At 38.3% G+C, this 19486-nt stretch overlaps 1 protein-coding gene across 4 annotated transcripts in view; it reads left to right on the forward strand.

Moving 5' to 3' along the window:
- The window catches only part of LY96 (lymphocyte antigen 96), a 28456-nt gene extending 9204 nt beyond the window's left edge, over nt 1–19252 (forward strand). Inside the window, exons 2-5 of one of the 4 annotated variants that reach the window (XM_035011367.1) lie at nt 2451–2540; nt 10195–10251; nt 18103–18155; nt 19126–19252. In XM_035011367.1, the coding sequence (XP_034867258.1) occupies nt 2451–2540; nt 10195–10251; nt 18103–18155; nt 19126–19224 (299 nt within the window). In that variant the 3' untranslated portion in view covers nt 19225–19252. Of the gene's footprint in view, nt 1–2450; nt 2541–10122; nt 10252–18102; nt 18156–19125 lie in introns of all 4 variants that reach the window. The other 3 variants (XM_035011368.1, XM_035011366.1, XM_035011369.1) reach the window with 3 other exon arrangements.
- Nucleotides 19253–19486: the final 234 nt, after the last annotated feature.

A 19486-nucleotide genomic window follows, 5' to 3' on the forward strand; every position in this document is an offset into this window, starting at 1 on the left:
CAGTGCTTTTATGAACTCTTCTTCTACACCTTTCTTGAAACTCCCTCTTCAGGAAGACTGTTCATTAATTTATTCATTCATTTATTTATTCACTCACTTAACATTTACCAGATCTTTAAGTACTTGACGTATATTTTCTATTTTGAACCAATGGAACATACGCAATGTGAAGACAGTGGATAAAAGGAGAGCAATGTTGATGGGAAAAGGTTAAAAAGTTCCAAGTTAGGGGCGCCTGGGTGGCTCAGTTGGTTAAGCGACTGCCTTCGGCTCAGGTCATGATCCTGGAGTCCCAGGATTGAGTCCCACATCAGGCTCCCTGCTCAGCGGGGAGCCTGCTTCTCCCTCTGACCCTCCCCCCTCTCATGCTCTCTCTCTCTCATTCTCTCTCTCAAATAAATAAATAAAATCTTTTAAAAAATAAAGTTCCAAGTTAGAACAAGTAATTTTATGAAAATATTTTTTGGGGAGTTTTTTTCCTCCGCACAGTTTAAAGTAATTCAGTACCTTCAACTTCCACCTTAACAGTATTAGGGCATTGAAACACTATTTATGTTATGGGGAGGTTTCTTTTCTGTATTTATACAATATTTTAAAATTCATTTTACTGTGGTAGGAACATTTTACATGAGATCTACCCTCTTCAGTATTTAAGTGTACAACACAATATTGTTGACTATAGGCACAGTGTCATACAGCAGAGCTCTAGAACTTATTCATCTTGCTTGGTTGAAACTTTATGCCTGGGATGCCTGGGTGGCTCAGTCAATTAAGGGTCTGCCTTTGGCTCAGGTTATGATCCTAGGGTCATGGGATCAAGTCCCACATCTGGCTCCTTGCTCAGCAAGGAGCCTGCTTCTCCCTCTGCCTGGCTCTTTCTCTCTCTGACAAATTAATAAAATCTTAAAAAAAAAAAAGAAACTTTATGCCTGTTGGTTAGGATTTCCCCATCTCCTCCTCCCCCTCAGCCCCTAGCAACCACTCTATGAATTTGACTATTTTAGATACCTCATGTAAGTGGAATCATGCAGTATTTGTCCTTATATAACCAGCTTATTTCCTTTAGCATCCATCAATGTTGTAGCATATTGCAAAATTTCCTTCTTTTTCTAAAGCCTGAATAGTATTCCACTGCATGTATAGGCCACTTTATTTATTTATTTATTTGTTTGTTTAAAGATTTTATTTGACAGAGCGCATGTGCACAAGCAGGGGGAGCGGCAGGCAGAGGGAGAGGGATAAGCAGCCTCCCCGCGGAGCCAGGGACCCCAGCTCGGGGCTCGATCCCAGGACCCTGGTGGCTTAACCCACTGAACCACCCAGGTGCCCCAAAAATAAAATCTTTAAAAAAAAAGAAATCATGTCTGCATGCGAGGAAAATTTTATTTTCCAATTTGGATGCTTTTTATTCATTTTTCTTGCCTAATTGATCTGACTAGGTCTTCTGGTGCTATGTAAGGAGTGGGTATCCTTGCTTTCTTTCTAATCTTAGAGGAAAAACTTTCAGTTTTTTACCATTGAGTGTAATGTTAGCTATGGACTTTTCATATATGGTTTTTATTATGTTGAGGCCATTTCCTCTAATTCTAGTTTGTTGAGAGTTTTTATCACAAAAAGGGTGTTAAATTTTGTCAAATGCATTTTCTGTATCTATTGAGATAACCATGTGCTTTTTATCCTTCATTCTACAGAATTTTGCATCTACATTCATTGGAGATATTGGCCTGTAGTTTTCTTTTCTTGTGGCGTCTTTGTCTGGTTTTAGTATCAGGGTAATGCTGGGCTCATAAAATAAGTTTGGAAATGGTCCCTTTCAAATTTTTGAAAGAGTTTGAGGATTGGTATTAATTCTTATTTAAATGTTTGGTGGTAGAATTTACCTGTGAGGCCATTTGGTCCTAGGCTTTTCTTTGTTGGGAATTTTTTTTATTACTTATTCAATCTCTTTATTAGTTATAGGTCGGTTCAGACTTTCTAATTTATCATTCCTTTGGGTATTCCCCTTGGAAAACTTGGGGCTCTGGATACATGAACTAACCTCTTGCTTCTTGAATGAAGCTGGGGGCTAGGGGATCTTTTCCTGATTGTGCTGTGCCAGATGCAGGGTTTCTAGTAAAAGGACGTCCTCTACTGACTTTGGTGAGTCTGATTTCACATTCTCCTGGGATACAGGAAACTTTCAATTAGTTTCTGATTTCTCGCAAAGGGAATTTGTCCATGAGTTGTTGCAGAATTGGTATGTTTGTGAGGGGAAGGGGTGGGTCTTGGACTTCTTACTCTGCCATTTTATTGACGTCACTCCTCCAGGGAGGGAGATGTTTTTAACCACCCCCAAGTTTTCTCATTACATGATTTTAATGGCATCTTTTGGGGAATGATATTTAGAATACTCTACTTACTAGAAATGATTAATAATAATTTATTGACATTATCTTTATTCTTCCATTTAGATGACATGAAAGTTCCTATTTCAATAGATCTTAATCCCTGTATAACATTGAAGGGAAGCAAGGGATATTTGCATATTTCCTACATTCCAAGTAAGTTCAATGTTTTGTTTTTGTAATTCAATGAAAAGGGTTCAAGAATTATTAATGATAAATGATTGTGTTCCAAATGTACATGTATTGGTTTTCTATTTCTATGTAACAAAGTACCACAATTTTAGTGGCTTAAAACAGTACACATCTATTATCTTGCAGTCTTTGTGTGTCAGTAGTCTAGGCATGGCTTAGTTTGTCTGCTTCAGGATCTCCCACAAGGTTTCAGTTAAGGTGTCAGCCAGGACTGGAGTCTCTTCTAATGTTCAATTAGGGAAGAATCCACTTCTAAGCTCATGTGGTTGTTGACAGTATTCCGTTCCTGTCTGGCTGTTGGACAGTAATCAGTTAGTTCCTTGCCATATGGGCCTTTTCAACATAGCTTCTTGCTTCATCAAAACCAGCAGGAGGGATAAGCTAACAAGACAGAAGTCACAATCTTATGTAGGCTCATCATGGAAGTGTCACTCTATTACCTTTGCTGTATGCTATTTGTTAGAAGTAAGCCACCAGGCTAGCTCACACTCATGGGGGAGGGGATTCCATATGATATAGGGGTAAAAATGGAAATAACTCGAGACTTCCAATAATCTAATAGGTATATCCTTTGTCAGCCATTAACTATTCAGCTCATAAGTAAAGCTGGGTTTCCACTAATCAGAGATCTGTATATGAGCAAACCACAACTTTTTTTTAAAAAAAAGATGACCTTTCTAGAGAAAACTATGATGATGATGGGATGAAGGAAGGCAATTTTTTGGTTTTGTTTTATGCTGTGTCTTGTTTTTCCTCCTTATCATTTTACTTGTAATCATCAGTTTAGTAAAAATGAAGTTGGGTAATGGTGGAGGCATCAGGATGGATGAGTGTCTGTGAAAACATACAAAATGTTCTTCCTCTCCTCCTAGTCAGCTCTGTTGCCTGTGAGTCCTAGGAAAATTCAGTTCTAATCATCATCATTATCATTATTGTTTTCATCATCACCAGCATCACTTACATCCTAACTTATATTTGGAGCTTATACTTTACAAAGTGCTTTCACATAAATAAACTTAAACATTTCCCCCTGATTTTAGTTCTCCAGTTTACAAGACAAAAGACAGCTGAGAACCCAGAAATACAGACAATAAACTTGTGTTTTAATTTTCCTGAATCTAATTGTTTAAACTTATTTTGAAACTTTCTGTATTCATTAAAAAATACTTAGAAATGCATAGTGTATTTCAAGTATAATGATAGGGCTTGTGAATTCATTGATAAATAAGATGTTCTCTTGACCTTCAAAAATCAGTGCAATAGGAGAGAGAGAGAGAAATCTGTAGATAATATGGTATGATAAGTGAAATGATAGCATTTAGGCTTAGTGGTAGCCCAGAGGAAAGAATAATCAACTCTGTTCACTCCACTTTCTTGGCCAAAGGTGAAAGAAATAATCTAAGTTTTTGCCTGGCTAAAGTTCTACAATTTTTTCCTCTTTTCTCAGGTTTTGTTTTCTGCTTTATGTGGTGTGCTTTACCTGCCCTCCCCCACCCCCCATGTTTGGCAGGAGTGATTATTTACATAACAAATGACCTCATTTTCAAGTGAACCTCTTGCCCTTACACACAAGAAGCAGAATGTATCCTTCTAGGCTAAGTAGTATTGTATTATTACTTTATTAAGTAATAATACAGTACAGTGTACTTGGGGTTCTCTGAAAAGCAGATACTAAAAAAGGAATTAGACATACAAGAGATTTATTGGGGGAAGTTCTGGGAAAAATAAAAGTGAAGAGAAAGCTGGAGTAGGCAAGGAGGGAATTCAGATTAATGTGCAGGTCTGATACCTTTGAAATGAGAGAGGAAAGGAAAGAGTATTTGGTAAGATGGTCATCAGACCAAAACGAATCCCTGAGATACTCTGAGCCCGGTCAGTGGGGAGCCTTAGAGCAAAGATTGCCTGTCTCATGACAGGCAGGGATAGTTTGGCTATGGTGTCCTTGTGGAGTTTGGTTATTATAGGAGCAGCCTTCGTCATAATAGGAGCATTATAGGAGTTTGGCTTCTGGGTGATTCTGGAGATAGATCTAAAGGTGCAGCAGCTAAAGGCTGTCTGCCAACTACCCTTCCTTCTCCCAGCAGTTCTTTAAAAGGGAGGTTTGAGTACCTCACCACTGTGGCCACCACAAATACCTTAATCATTCACTAAATACGACGTTTATATAACATTTTATTAATTCAGTAACAAAATAATTATTTAGTCATATTTTAAAAATCGGATTATTTGTGTTTTTTTGGTGTTGTTGTATAAGTTCTTTATATATTTTGGATATTAATCCCTTACTGAATCCATCATTTGTAAATATCTTCTCCTATTCAGCAGGTTGTCTTTTTGTTTTATTGATGGGTTCCTTTGCTGTGCAAAAGCTTTTTATTTTGGTATAGTCCCAATAGTTTAATTTTGCTTTTGTTTCCCTTGTCAAAGTAAACAAATCTAGAAAAATGTTTCTATGGCTGGTGTCAAAGAAATTACTGCCTGTTTTCTTCCAGGAATCGTACGGTTTCAGGTCTTACATTTAGGTATTTTAATCCACTTTGAGTTTATTTTTGTGTGTGGTATAAGAAAGTGTTACAGTTTCATTCTTTTGCATGTGGCTATCCAGTTTTCTCAATATTATTTGTTAAAGAGACTGTCTTTTTCCCATTGTATATTCTTGCCTCCTTTGTCATAGATTAATGGACCATACAACTGTGGCTTTATTTCTGGGCTCTCTGTTTTGTTCCATTGATCTGTGTCTATTTTTGTGCCAGTACTATGCTCTTTTAATTACTACCACTTTGTGGTGTATCTTGAAATCTGCAATTATGATATGTCCAGCTTTGTTCTTTTTCAAGATTGCTTTGGCTATTTGGGGTCTTTTGTGGTTCCATACAAATTTTAGGATTATTTGTTCTATTTCTGTGAAAATGGTTTTAGTATTTTGATAGGGATTGCATTAAATCTGTAGACTGCTTTGGATAGTATAGATATTTTAGCAATATTTGTTCTCCCGATCCATGAGCATGGAATATTTTTCCATTTGTTTGTGTCACCTTCAATTTCTTTCATCACTGTTTTATAGTTTTCAGAGTATACGTCTTTCACCTCCTTAATAAAGTTTATTCCTAGGTATTTTATTCGTTTTTGTACAGTTGTGAATGGGATTATTTTCTTAATTTTTCTTTTTGCTACTTTATTATTAGCGTATAGAAATGCAATAGATTTCTGTAGATTAATTTTTTATCCTGTGACTCTACTGAACTCATTTATCAATTCCAGTAGTTTTTTGGTGGAGTTTTTAGGGTTTTCTTTATATAGTATCATATCATCTGCAAATAGTGAAAGTTTTACTTCTTCCTTACCAATTTGGATGCTTTTTATTTCTTTTTGCTGTCTGATTGCTGTGGCTAGGACTTCTAGTACTATGTTGAATAAAACTGGTCAGAGTAAACATCCTTGTCTTGTTCCTGATCTTAGAGGAAAAGCTGTCAGTTTTTCCCCCTGGAGTATGATGTTAGCTGTGGGTTTTTCACATATGGCCTTTATTATGTTGAGGTATGTTCCCTCTAAACTTACTTTGTTGAGAGTTTTTACCATGAATGGATGTTGTACTTTGTCAAATGCTTTTTCTGCATCTATTGAAATGATCATATAGTTTTTATTCTTTCTCTTGTTAATGTGATGTATCATGTTGATTGATTTGTGAGTATTGAACCATCCTTGTATCCCTGGAATAAGTCCTACTTGATCATGGTGAATGATTTTTTAATGTGTTGCTGGATTTGGTTTGTTAATATTTTGTTAAGGATGTTTACATCTTCATTCATCAGAGATACTGACCCATAGATCTCTTTTTCTGTAGTGTCTTTATCTGGTTTTGGTGGCAGAGTAGTGCTTGGCCTCATAGAATGAATCTGGAAGCTTTTCTTCCTCTTCTGTTTTTTGGAATAGTTTTTTTTTTTTTAATTAAGATATAATGTATTATTTGTTTCAGGGATACAGGTCTGTGATTCATCAGTCTTATATAATACCCAGTGCTCATTACATCACATGCCTTCCTTAATGTCCATCACCCAGTTACCCCTTCCCTCCAACCCCCTCCCTTCCAGCAACCCTCAGTTTTTTTCCCATGATTAAGAGTCTCTTGGGGCGCCTGGGTGGCTCAGTTGGTTAAGCGACTGCCTTCGGCTCAGGTCATGATCCTGGAGTCCCGGGATCAAGTCCCGCATCGGGCTCCCTGCTCGGCAGGGAGTCTGCTTCTCCCTCTGACCCTCCTCCCTCTCATGCTCTCTGTCTCTCATTCTCTCTCTCTCAAATAAATAAATAAAATCTTTAAAAAAAAAAAAAAAAAGAGTCTCTTATGGTTTGTCTCCCTCTCTGGTTTCCTCTTGTTTTATTTTTTCTTCTCTTCTCCTGTGATCCTCTGTTTTGTTTCTTAAATTCCACATATCAGTGAGATCATATGATAATTGTCTTTCTCTGATTGACTTATTTCGCTTAGCATAATACCCTCTAGTTCCGTCCACGTCATTGCAAATGGCAAGATTTCATTTTTTTTTAATGGCTGCTATTTTTTGGAGTAGTTTGAGAAGAATAGGTAATAAGTTTTTAAAAAATGTTTGCTAGTATTCACCTGTGAAACCATCTGTCCCCGGACTTTTGTTCATTGGGAGTTTTTTGAATATTGATTTACTTTCATTGCTGGTAATTCATCTGTTCAAAATTTCTATTTCTCTCTGATTCAGTTTTGGAAGGTTATATGTTTCTAGAAATTTATCCATCCCTCTAGGTTGTCCAATTTGTTGGCATATAATTTTTCATAATGCTCTCTTATAATCATTTGTATTTCTGTCGTGTTGGTTGTTATTTCTCCTCTTTCATTTCTGAGTTTATTTATTTGAGTCCCTTCTCTCTTTTTTTTTTTGATGAGTCTGACTAAAGGTTTATCAATTTTGTTGAACTTTTCAAAGATCAGCTCCTGGTTTCATCAATTACTTAGTCATATTTTTGTAATGCTTTACAGTTATGACCTGAGTTTCCTAGAATGTATTAGAATGTCTGTATAAGTGTGGGGCCATATTCATAGAAATCAACCTTATTTTTATGGGCCTATAGCTACTTAAATTCAATAAGAGCTATAAGAGCTTTGACCAAAAGTAGGTTGGGATGGAAATTATTTATTTTGAGACTTTGTAGCTTTGCTAGTAAATTATTTGTATACTATTAACTGATTAATAAAAAAATAAATAAACCTGCACTTTAAGCCAAAGTTATATCTGAAAGTTCTTGGAGTTGTCTTAGCTGAGCTCAAAAACAGTCTTCTTTGTTACTGCATGAAGCTACCATATTTCTTGTCTCTCACTCTGACACCCACATTGGTATCTCTGGCCTACTGAGCCATGCAAGTGGTATCTCACTTTGTCCATTGTTCCTGTGCCTAAAATGACCACAGTGATGTCCAAGGGCAAGAAGCTTCTCAAGGTGTAAACTGTTGAGATGTCAAAGCAGCACTTCCTTTCTTGGAGTCATTGAAGACTGGAATCATGCCGTGTTCCATGCAGAAGTGTTAGAAGTTTCATTGTCCTGGGCGCCTGGGTGGCTCAGTTGGTTAAGCGACTGCCTTCGGCTCAGGTCATGATCCTGGAGTCCCGGGATCGAGTCCCGCATCAGGCTCCCTGCTCAGCAGGGAGTCTGCTTCTCCCTCTGACCCTCCTCCCTCTCATGCTCTCTCTCTCTCATTGTCTCTCTCAAATAAATAAATAAAATCTTAAAAAAAAGTTTCATTGTCCTGAATTGTCATTGGTACCACAGCAGTTCTGCCATCTGCCCATGTCTCAAGGAATTCCCTGTGAAAACAGCTCTTCAATTTCTACACATAACCCTGCTTTGGGAGTGGTGCAGGCCGAAGTTCATGGAGTGACCATGGAACCACTGTTTAAAACAGACCCTATGATGTTCTTTTCCACTTTACCCTGAAAGTAGAAAAGTGGAGACAAATTAAGAAGTTTGGTGGTATGTTAGGCTCAGAGTAATGAGGGCCTGCATTAAGAGAGTGGTGATGGGGATGAAAAGGAGGCTAGTAAGATTTCCTGGGATTGTGAATTCTAATGCCTGTATGGTGATGAAGATGAGGAAGTCAATTTTGGATCTGTTGGCTGAGACAGTGAGCAGCATTTGGGTAGAGATATTGAATGCGTATGTGGGACAGGTGCCCAGGAGAAAGGTTGAGACTAAAGATAATGATTTGGGAATTATCACCCTATGTGGTACTTAAAGCCAGGGAGTATGTGCAAAGTGGAAATTGAGAACTGAGGCTAAAACCGTAAGAGAAGCCAATGAGGAGAAGGAGTCAGAGAGGTTGGAGAAAAACCGGAAGAGAACAGTAGCATTAATGCCAAAGGAAGGAGTTTTGAGGAAGGAGCTGGCATTCCTGTTAAGCATACCAAGTTCAGGTTAAAGATGGAAATTTTGGGGACGTCTGCGTGGCTCAGTCGTTAAGCGTCTGCCTTCAGCTCAGATCATGGTCCCAGGATCCTGGGATCGAGCCCCCCATCGGGCTCCCTGCTCAGCGGGAAGCCTGCTTCTCCCTCTGCCACTCCCCCTGCTTGTGTTCCCTCTCTCACTGTGTCTCTCTGTCAAATAAATAAATAAATAAAATCTTTAAAAAAAAAAAGATGGAAATTTTTTCTTTTGATTATGGCTACAATGAGTCATGGTGACTTTATTAGGAAAATATTTTTAGTGAGGTAGTGGTTATAATAATTTTTTTGAAGTAATCTTTACACCCAATATGGGGCTCGAACTCCTGACCCTGCCTTCAAGAGTCACATGCTCTACCCACTGAGCCAGCCACGAGCCCCACAATAATTGTTTTTATCATAAAAAATATTGCACATATTTTCCAGTTGGACCAACCAAATGAATTAGAAGGGTTGAGCAAAATGCAGTGTTTACTGGAATTTTCCATGTTAAATGGTTCTAGGGAGACCATGAGGAAATAATAACTCATGTAAATTTTTTTCTTTTTTTTAAAGATTTTATTTATGGGGCGCCTGGGTGGCTCAGTCGTTGAGCGTCTGCCTTCGGCTCAGGTCATGATCCCGGGGTCCTGGGATCGAGCCCCACATCGGGCTCTCTATTCTCCAAGAACTCTTTCATCAAATCTCCTAAAAAAGTGTGCATGAGTTGATTATCCTCATTTTCTTTCCTTTCCATTTCTTTTTTCTTGAACTTCCTAGCAGAACTGTAATTAGAACTGGAAATTTTACATTTCCGTTTGATAGTTTTCTCAAAAACATAGGCTCCTCTCTTTTTAGCATACATAATTCTTACTGTGGAATATCCTGTTTGGTTGCATTCTACTAATTATCCTCTTAGAACTTCAGTTTTCTCATCTGTTACAGAGGGATAGCAATGCCCACATGGTAAGTTGTGATAATTAAATGAAATAATATAGGAAAGGTGCTGGGCATGTTTTAAGTATACGGTACAGTACATGTTAATTATTATTTATAAAGGAATCTATTATTTGAAGGACTAATGGGATTTTTTTTTTCTTTTTAAGGAAGAGATATTAAAAAATTATATTTCAATCTCTATTTATCTTTTCACTCCATGCATTTTCCAATGCGCAAAGAAGTTATTTGCCGAGGATCTGATGATCTTTATTCTTTCTGCAGAGCTCTGAAGGGAGGTAAGCATTCAGTTCATATTATTTTCAGAATAGAACAGAATAGTTTATGAGAATGTTCTGAATATTAAATGCACTGAAAATGTGCAGTTCCTTTTCTAATAATTTTTTTTATCCAAAGTTTTTACTTTTAGCAGGTTGAACAACATTTTACAATTATGTCACTTATTTAAGTGTATTTGAAGGTATATTAAAATTTTTACCTTGTTCAGATTAATATTGTACATTTACCATTGGTTATAGATCCCTTTTTCTAAGCATTACACTTATTATTTTTTATAGAAACTCACTGAACCACAGTTAAGGGAACAGGATTGGTGGAATCAGAGGGGAAAGAAAAAAAAGGAATTAAAAAAATTTATTAAAAAAAAAAACTCACTAGATTTTTCTAGTGTTTTCTTCAATGTCTTCCTCCACTTTTTTCCACCCTGATGTTATTCACAGAATCACAAAATTTCAGAGCTTAGGATCTTAAAGGCTACCTATTGCAAACTCATGAATTTTTCCTTAATAATTTTTAAACTAGTATTTTAAATAGTTTAAATGTTTATAAATATTATACTGTCACATTACCAAAAATTGGAAAGTATAAACAATAAAAATATCACAGAATCATATTTCTAAAAACATTTTGGAGTATTTCCTTCTGATTTTTCCATGTATGTGCATTGCTTATGTACTTATAAGTATACTACACTATAATAGTTTTCTTTTTTTTTTAAGATTTTATTTTTAAGTAATCTCTACACCCAACATGGGGCTTGAACTTACAACCCTAAGATCAAGAGTCACATGCTCTACCAACTGAGCCAGCCAGGTGCCCCAGTAATTTTCTTTTTCTTTTTATTTATTTATTTATTTATTTATTTTTATTTTTTAAAGATTTTATTTATTTGACAGAGACACAGCGAGAGAGGGAACACAAGCAGGGGGAGTGGGAGAGGGAGAAGCAGGCTTCCTGCTGAGAAGGGAGCCCGATGCGGGGCTCGATCCCAGGACCCTGGGATCATGACCTGAGCTGAAGGCAGACGCTTAATGACTGAGCCACCCAGGCGCCCCAGTAATTTTCTTTTTAAAAATTATTGTATTCAATTTTTTGACTAGATGATCTATGTGGTGCAAAAACCAAAGTATAAACATTACATAATGAAACATCTCCCTTAATGGGTATGCTCTGGTTTATTTAACCATTCTCCTGTTGGACATTAGTTTCCTTATGATATTTTTACTATTTTAAATAATATTGTGTTAAATATATTTCTGTATATAATTTTTCTCATATTTTATATTTGAATTTGTTTGCAAGGAGTTACATATAACTCCCCGGGAAATAGCTGAGCTTAAGTGGGTTGACTGTATTTGTGGTTTTGTTTACATAGGCCAAATCGCTTTTCTAAAGGAATGTATCAATTTATACATTATATCACCAGCAATGTTATGTACAGTAGTTTAATCTCTGTCTTGTTAACAGTGGACATTATCATCTAAAAAATAAAGAAGTTTAAAAAAAAACTATTGGGGGGGTGCCTGGGTGGCTCAGTCGGTTAAGTGTCTGCCTTTGGCTCAGGTCATGATCCCAGGGTCCTGGGATTGAGCCCTGCAGGAAGCCTGCTTCTCCCTCTCCCTTTGCCTGCCTGTCTGCCTCCTTGTGATCTCTCTCTCTCTCTGTCAAATAAATAAATAAAATCTTAAACAACAACAACAACAACAACAAAACTATTAGGTTAAAAAAAACCCAGTTGTTTTATTAACATTTAAAAATTACTATTGCAGTTGAATATTTTTCTATACAATTAGTTATCATTAACCTGTGGCCTCTCTTGTTTAAAAAAAGGTTTTAGAATTTTAGAAATTTTAGAATTTAGATGTGAAGCGTAAAAGTAAATTGCTCTCTGTATGTGATAATGCTCTCTTATTTTAATTGTATTCTTTTTTGAAAGTAGAGTATAAATTAGAGAAATATGTAGCTATGATATAAATCATTACATTTGCTTGGGATTCTTTCTCTCTCTCTCTCCCACTCTGTGCCACACCCTCCCCAGCTCTCTCTCTCTTAAAAAAAAAAAAGATTTTAGGTAGTTAACATGCATACATTAAATTTAGCAACATAGCATAAATTAGATGTAGATGGGACAAAAAATGGAAAATAAGGGCTGGGAATTAATGGAATGAGAGTAGTATAAAAATTCATATCAGGCTTATACTGCTTTGACATTTATATCAATTTGATTATACATTTTCTAGCAGTCATTAAGAAAACTGTTTCTAAGTACATAAGTTTTTTTGCTATGCAGGTGAAGCTTCGAGATATGTCTCCTAGCCAACCATCTCTCCATGGCTCTGACTTGCTTGCCACCCCCAAACCATATGCAAATAATGGAGCTGACATTGCTTCTAAGTCTGGGCTCAGAGTTGGAAAGACCTGAGTCTCTGTTCCAGCTTTTCCACCTACCAACAATGTGGCCTTGGGTGGGTTATTTAACCTCTATTGGCCTCATTTTCCTCATCTGTAAAATGGGGACAGTGAAACCTATTGAACATGATTTTAAGGATATAATTAGAAAATGCATATTAAAAAAGGTTAGTACAGTGCTCAGAATAAGAATTCAAGAAGTATGGTTCTTGAATAATAAATACTCATGTGGGTAATAGGGGTCCTTTGGTTCCTTATCTTACAATCCTGTCATTTTTACAAGTGAGGAGACTGATGCCTGGAGTGACCCAGTAATGTGTCCTTGGCGAACTAGTAACAGAGTAGTCTCATGACTCTTAAAGCCCACTCTTCCACTGTACCATGATTTTTCTTTGGAAAAAAAAAAATACAAAATCGTCTTGGAAGATTACTGTTTTTTGTTTTTTTTTTTAAACAACTGTTTCACAATCCCACCTAATCTCTGTGAGATTATGTTGACATTTTATCTGAATTTTTAAAGTTTCACCTTCTTGAGATCTAAGATGTGTCAGACTCAACCCAGTCTGCTGGCTTTTCCCTCCCTCCCTCATTTCCTTCCACAAACATCTGTTGAACCTAATTTGAGTGAGTCATGATTTAGGCTCTGGTGATCCAAAGTTGAATGATAGGGTCTCCCTCCTCAGAAGGTCCCTCTGTTCTGGCAAAGACAGTTGGGAACCAAAATTATAATGAAATGTCATAAACGCCAATAGAATTATATGCTCCTAATTTTAACTGTATAGTTATTATGTCAATTTGCTGTGACAGAACTCAGATAAGGTTTCAGAGATTATGTTATTAAAGTCTTGAATCTCAGAACATCAGAGAGGAGGAGGAAGGGCATTCCTTGGAGAGGAAACAGCATAGGCAAACACATGTAGTCATGAAAGAATATGGTTTATTTGGAGAGTAGTTTTTTTGTAGCTGGAGCAGAATGTGCTGTGGGGAATTGCTGGAGATGAGCCTAGGAAAGGGGGCAGGGCGAGCACATAAGTCATGCACAAAATATTGACCTGCATCTTGTCATCAGTGGGTAGGGATGACCCACTGAGATTTTCAGTTTTGCAGATAACTGGTGTCCATATGGAAGGAGGTGGGGGTTGGCTGAGGCAGGAAACTGGGATGGAAGGAAGACCAGCCAGGAGGCTGTGTGAGAGACCATGAGGGCTGAACAAAGATGGCAGCCTGGGAGCAGAGGGGAGGAGAAGAGAGAGGGCATATTTGGAGACAGAATTGGCAGGACATGCTGATTTATTTGATGTGGCAGGCAAAGATTAGGTAAAATCAAGGGCTGGTAGAGGGCCAGTGACTGGGATTTGCAGAAATGCCATTATCTGAAATGATGGGTGCAGAAGAAGGGGCAGATTTTTAAAGAGAAAGCAATGAGTTCTGGTTTGGGCATATTGAACTCAAGGTAATTTTGGAACATTCAAATGAACGTGTCCATCTGGTAGCTGAGTATATGGGCTCAGAGCTCAGGGCATTCTGATTCATGAAGCACTGATGCTATCAAGAGACCTTTGAAAATTTGGGAATCAAAGTAGTAAGTACCACACATATCTACTTTTAAAATAATTTTCTTTTTTTATTTGTTACAAAAGTCATATATTTTTAGGATATCATATTTAGAAAATGTAGGCAAGCAAAAATAAAATAAAGATTACCCATAATATTACCACTTCTTACACACACACACACACATACACACACACATCTTTGTTTCTTTTAAAAACACATTTGAGGGGGTGCCTGGGTGGCTCAGATGGTTAAGCGTCTGCCTTCGGCTCAGGTCGTGATCCTGGAGTCCCGGGATCGACTCCCGCATCGGGCTCCTTGCTCAGTGGGGAGCCTGCATCTCCCTCTAACCCTCTCCCCTCTCATGTACTCTCTCTCTCTCTCTCATTCTCGCTCTCCCAAATAAATAAATAAATAAATCTTAACCCCCCCCCCCCACACACACATTTGAGGGGCACCTGGGTGGCTCAGTTGGGTAAGTGTCTGCCTTTGGCTCAGGTCATGATCTCAGGATCCTGGGATCAAGCCCTGTGTCAGGCTCCATGCTCAGCAGGGAGTCTCCTTGACCCTCTCCCTCTGCCCCTCCCCCCTGCTCTCTCTCTCAAATAAATAAAATCTTTAAAAAAACCCGCATTTGAAAATAAATGGATATTTCAAAGGCATATATTTTTTTAAAGATTTTATTTATTCGTCGGAGACAGAGAGAGGGAGAGCACAAGCAGGGGGAGCAGCGGGGCCCAGGGTGCCAGCAGAGGAGTGGGCAGCAGGGAGCCAAGACCCATCTAGGGGAGTTGCGTGCATGCCCCATTGTCCCATCCTGCTTGGTACCCCTCTCCCGGTTACAGCCAGTGACCCCTGCTACCTGGTGGGAGCCTGGATGCAGGGAGGGTCAGGATTAGGCAAAGGTGCCCTGCAGTGTCTGAAGTGGGGTGCGGCCATGATCAACCACCTGGGCTGGCGGCACTGTTTAGTGGGTGACTAGGTGGGGGCAGGACTGCCTCCCCACTAACAGGTATCTCATGGAGGTATTACATGGAGGTTGCAAAACCCTTGAGGGTCACTCATGGGACAGCAGGCCTATGGGAAGGAAAGAAGCCTGATTTGTCTTCTCTGCCCCGACGTGAGGCATGAGGCATCTGGCAGCATGGGAGAGGGGGACCTCAGGCAGCTGTCAGGCTCATGCTTTGTGCAGGTGCCCCAGTCATGGAGCAACTCCCTGGGTGCCCTTGAGCTTCTATACTCACCTTTCACTCTGTGCCAAGAGAACATCCCCTTGGATCATTCCATGTCTGGGGGTACCTTCTCTTCCTTCTTTCAAATTTCCTGAGTCAAGCTTGTGTTAGTTTTCTCAGCTTGAGGTACCTTCTGGGGATGAGCCACCAAATACAAGTTGTGTCATTTCAGTGATTCTGCCTTAGAGTTAAAAGCTCTGATATTTGTGTTTAAATCTGTCATTGCATAATATAAAGATGAATGGCAATTTAAAATTTTGTTTGACTTCAAATGATATTACATAGCAAATAAAAAATATCATGGCAAGCCTAGAGAGAGACTGTGGAAGAAAGCTTTATATTTCTGTACCTTTAATAGGATGGCTCTCCTGCTTTTTGTTCAAGGGGTCCCCATTTCCATTTTGCACTGGGCCTTGTACATTATGTAGCTGAGCCAGGGACTCGGGCACCAGGTACTAGGAGGTGGAGATTCAAAAGTGACCAAAGCAAAGCCCCTGTCCTCATGGAACTTATAGACTAGTAAACGAGATCATAAAATAACATTCAAATGAAATAAGATTCAGTTTATGAGAAGTACTTTCAAGGAAAGCAGCAAGCTAATAAGATAGACCGTATCTGTCTATGCGGGAGGGCACCTGAGTTGGTGGGCACGGAGGGCATTTACCTCCTCTTCTCTTCACCGCTGTCACTGCTTTCTGGCCTCTAACTGGTCTCCCTGACTCTTAGTGCCCCCTTAAATCCATCTGCAATATGGTCATGTGACCCATCTTTCTAAACACAATCTGACCATTTCACACCCTTGGATGGGATGTTCTTTCATTGCCTCCATTCTTTCAAATGTGGAATCTGAGCACATTTATGTTTACTTCTTCAGATTTCCTTTTTAGCACTCCTGCTTCTCCTTTGCTTTAATAATGCTGAGCCCCTTGCAGGTGTATGCATTAGTCATACTGATTTTCACTTTCTCGCCTTTGCTCCTCTTTTTCCTGCCACCTGGAGTGTCCTTCATTTCCTTCCTTCCCATCCTCTATGACAGTTCAACTCACTTCCTTCTCTTTTCTAGATTCCCTTCCCATGGCATCTTGTGAATAAAGTAACTGTAATATCAATGATAATATTAAGACATCATTATTATTCACAAGACGCCATGGGAAGAAGGTCTAGAAAGGAGAAGGAATAATATTTAATGTTCTAATAAATAACATTTTAATGTTAGTAACATTTAAAAAATATTTTATTTATTTATTTGAGAGAGAGAGCACAAGCCCCGGGGTAGGGGCAGAGGGAGAAGCAGACTCCCCGCTGAGCAGGGACGATCCCAGGACCCAGAGATCATGATCTGAGCTGAAGGCAGCCACCTAACTGACTGAGCCACCCAGGTGCCCCCAAATATTAATAACATTTAATGAGTGCTAAATTCTAGGCATTGTTCTGAGCACATACATATCTTAGCTCTTATAGCCTTCATGTTACTCCTATGAGAGTGGTGTTATTATCCATTGCCATTTTACCGAAGCACAGAGAAGCTAAGTGACTTGCCCAAGGCCACACTCCAAGTAAGTAGAGGAGCTGAGATTCAGACTCAGAACCATCACTCTTACCAAAAATGCTATATGCTGCTTTTATCCTTGCTACATCTTTTTATGGCGTTGTATTTGGAATGGTTTCTTTGCATGCCTATATCCCCATAGATGTTAACTCTTTGAGGGAAGGAACAGTGTGTACTAGTCCTTGTCTCCTCAGTCCCTGGTAAGAGAAGCTTTCAATAAATACTTGTTGAACTATTAAATTTGAATTGGATTGGCCTTGAATGAAAAATCATAACATCATGAAGACATGATCACTTTACTAAGCTCAAGAATTAAGATCTCAGTGTATTAACACCCCTAATAAGGAGATACCCAGAAGCAAATAGGTGCTTTTTTATGAAAACAGAAGTGTGTGTGTATATATATATATATATATATATATACACATAATCCATTCATTTGCTATTAAGGATTGTCTTTAGCTAGTTAGGAGAACAATAACCATTGCTTTGAAAGAGATTTTTGGCCATGATTGCTTTTGTTAGAGATTCAAAACGTTTCTACTTTTCTATCCTTATCCTGTAAGTTCACTCCTTTGGTGTTTCTGATTAGGTCAGTGGAGTGGGGTTTTTCTGCACTTCTGTCTTCCACAGCTTCTGCAGGCCCAGGCCCATGGCCATGCATTTCAAATGTGACTACTTAGGCTTCTCACTGGTGGGATTGGAAGGAGATTTGGTATCCTGGCTGCCCCCCCAACTCTCTCCTCCACTTTTAGGAAGATCTATTATACTCTGCTGAAGGAGCAGCAGTATTAAATATGCACATTTCTAATTTGGGATGAAGCCTATGAGCACTAGCTTGTTCATTCGTTCACTATTGAGACTAGTAGGCCTTCAAATTTTGCATCCCCTGAGGGATGAAATAGGGGCCGATAGTGGGAGATGCTTGGGGTTGGCAGAGGATGCCATTGGAGAGTCATAGCCAGGATACAAAACTCATTACTTCTCTGATTTTCTTGGGACCACCTCTACTAGCAGCAGTGTAAAAGGTGCGCTCACATAAAAAAAAACCAAAAATCACCTGATGATGACCAATATAACTTTTTGTATTTTGTATTTTGTTTTAGAGACTGTGAATACAACAGTATCTTTCTCCTTCAGGGGAATACGATTTTCAAAGGTATTGTTCAAGTCATTTGTACTTTCTTAAGAATCTTTTGCAAAGTAGTAAATATGTTAAGAATTTGAAACAAGCCATTCACAACCTCAAAAATAGCTATTCAATATTAAGGTGTTTTAAGACTGTGTTTTTCCCTTTTATTTAGTTTTGGGTATTTTGTATCTCTTCTTTCTGTAGAATATGGAAATATGGAAAGCTAACACAAAAGAAAGCTCTTTTTCACTTCATGTTCTTCCTCTAATATACATGGCTAAAAGTAATATGAATGCTCATTATTAATATGGTGAATGATCTTTGGGTGAAAGTACTGTATGACCGCTGTGTATGACTCTGTAACTGCCTCCATGAATAGTAATAATGTCATTTTAGATATTTGCATTAGATACCTGGCAATAAAATTTTGTACATGTTTCACTTTGGGTCACTATTTTATTTATTTATTTATTTTATTTTAATTTTTTTTAAAGATTTTATTTATTTTTTTGACAGAGAGAGACATAGCGAGAGCGGGAACACAAGCAGGGGGAGTGGGAGAGGGAGAAGCAGGCTTCCTGCCAAGCAGGGAGCCCGATGTGGGACTCAATCCCAGGACCCTGGGATCATGACCTGAGCCGAAGGCAGACGCCTAACGACTGAGCCACCCAGGCGCCCTGGGTCACTATTTTAAAATAAACTTCAAGAATGCATATTCTTTACCTATTTTGTTCTAAAGGATATTGAATGTTTGAAAATCTCACAGGCTTGTTTCAAAAAATCATTAAAAAACATCCTCTTATAATTGGGAAATAAATAGGTTTATGCTCACTGAATTCAAAGGCATACAAAATTTCATCGCATTAGAAAACCAAGATAATGATAACCACTTTAATTTAAATGGCTTCCTTCTACTACGACAAGGTTCTTATAAAAGTCTTACAAAATAGAAGCATCTAACATTTTATTTGCTTGTATTTCTTATTCCTCCTTTTAGGGACAGTACAGATGTGTTGCAGAAGCCATCTCTGGAGATCCTGAAGAAATGCTCTTTTGTTTGAATTTTACCATCATACACCACCCTGATTTCAGTTAGAATAAATAAAGTATATTTTTATTTTTCAGAGGTCTTACTGTTCACTTAAATTTTATTTTTCATAGTGTATTAATGTCTGCCATAACAAGTAGCACAGCCTGGGTGGCCTGAACAATTAGAAATTTGTTTTCTCACAGTTCTGGATGCTAGAAATGCAAGATAAAATTGTGGGTAGGTTTGGTTCCTCTTAGGGCCTCTCCCTTTGGCTTGGAGATGGCCACCTTCAAAGTGTCTTCACATGGTTTTCCCTCTGTGTGTGTGT

The sequence above is a fragment of the Mirounga leonina genome, unplaced genomic scaffold (assembly GCF_011800145.1).
Source record: "Mirounga leonina isolate KUSES-001 unplaced genomic scaffold, KU_Mleo_1.0 Mir_165, whole genome shotgun sequence".
NCBI lineage: Eukaryota > Metazoa > Chordata > Mammalia > Carnivora > Phocidae > Mirounga > Mirounga leonina.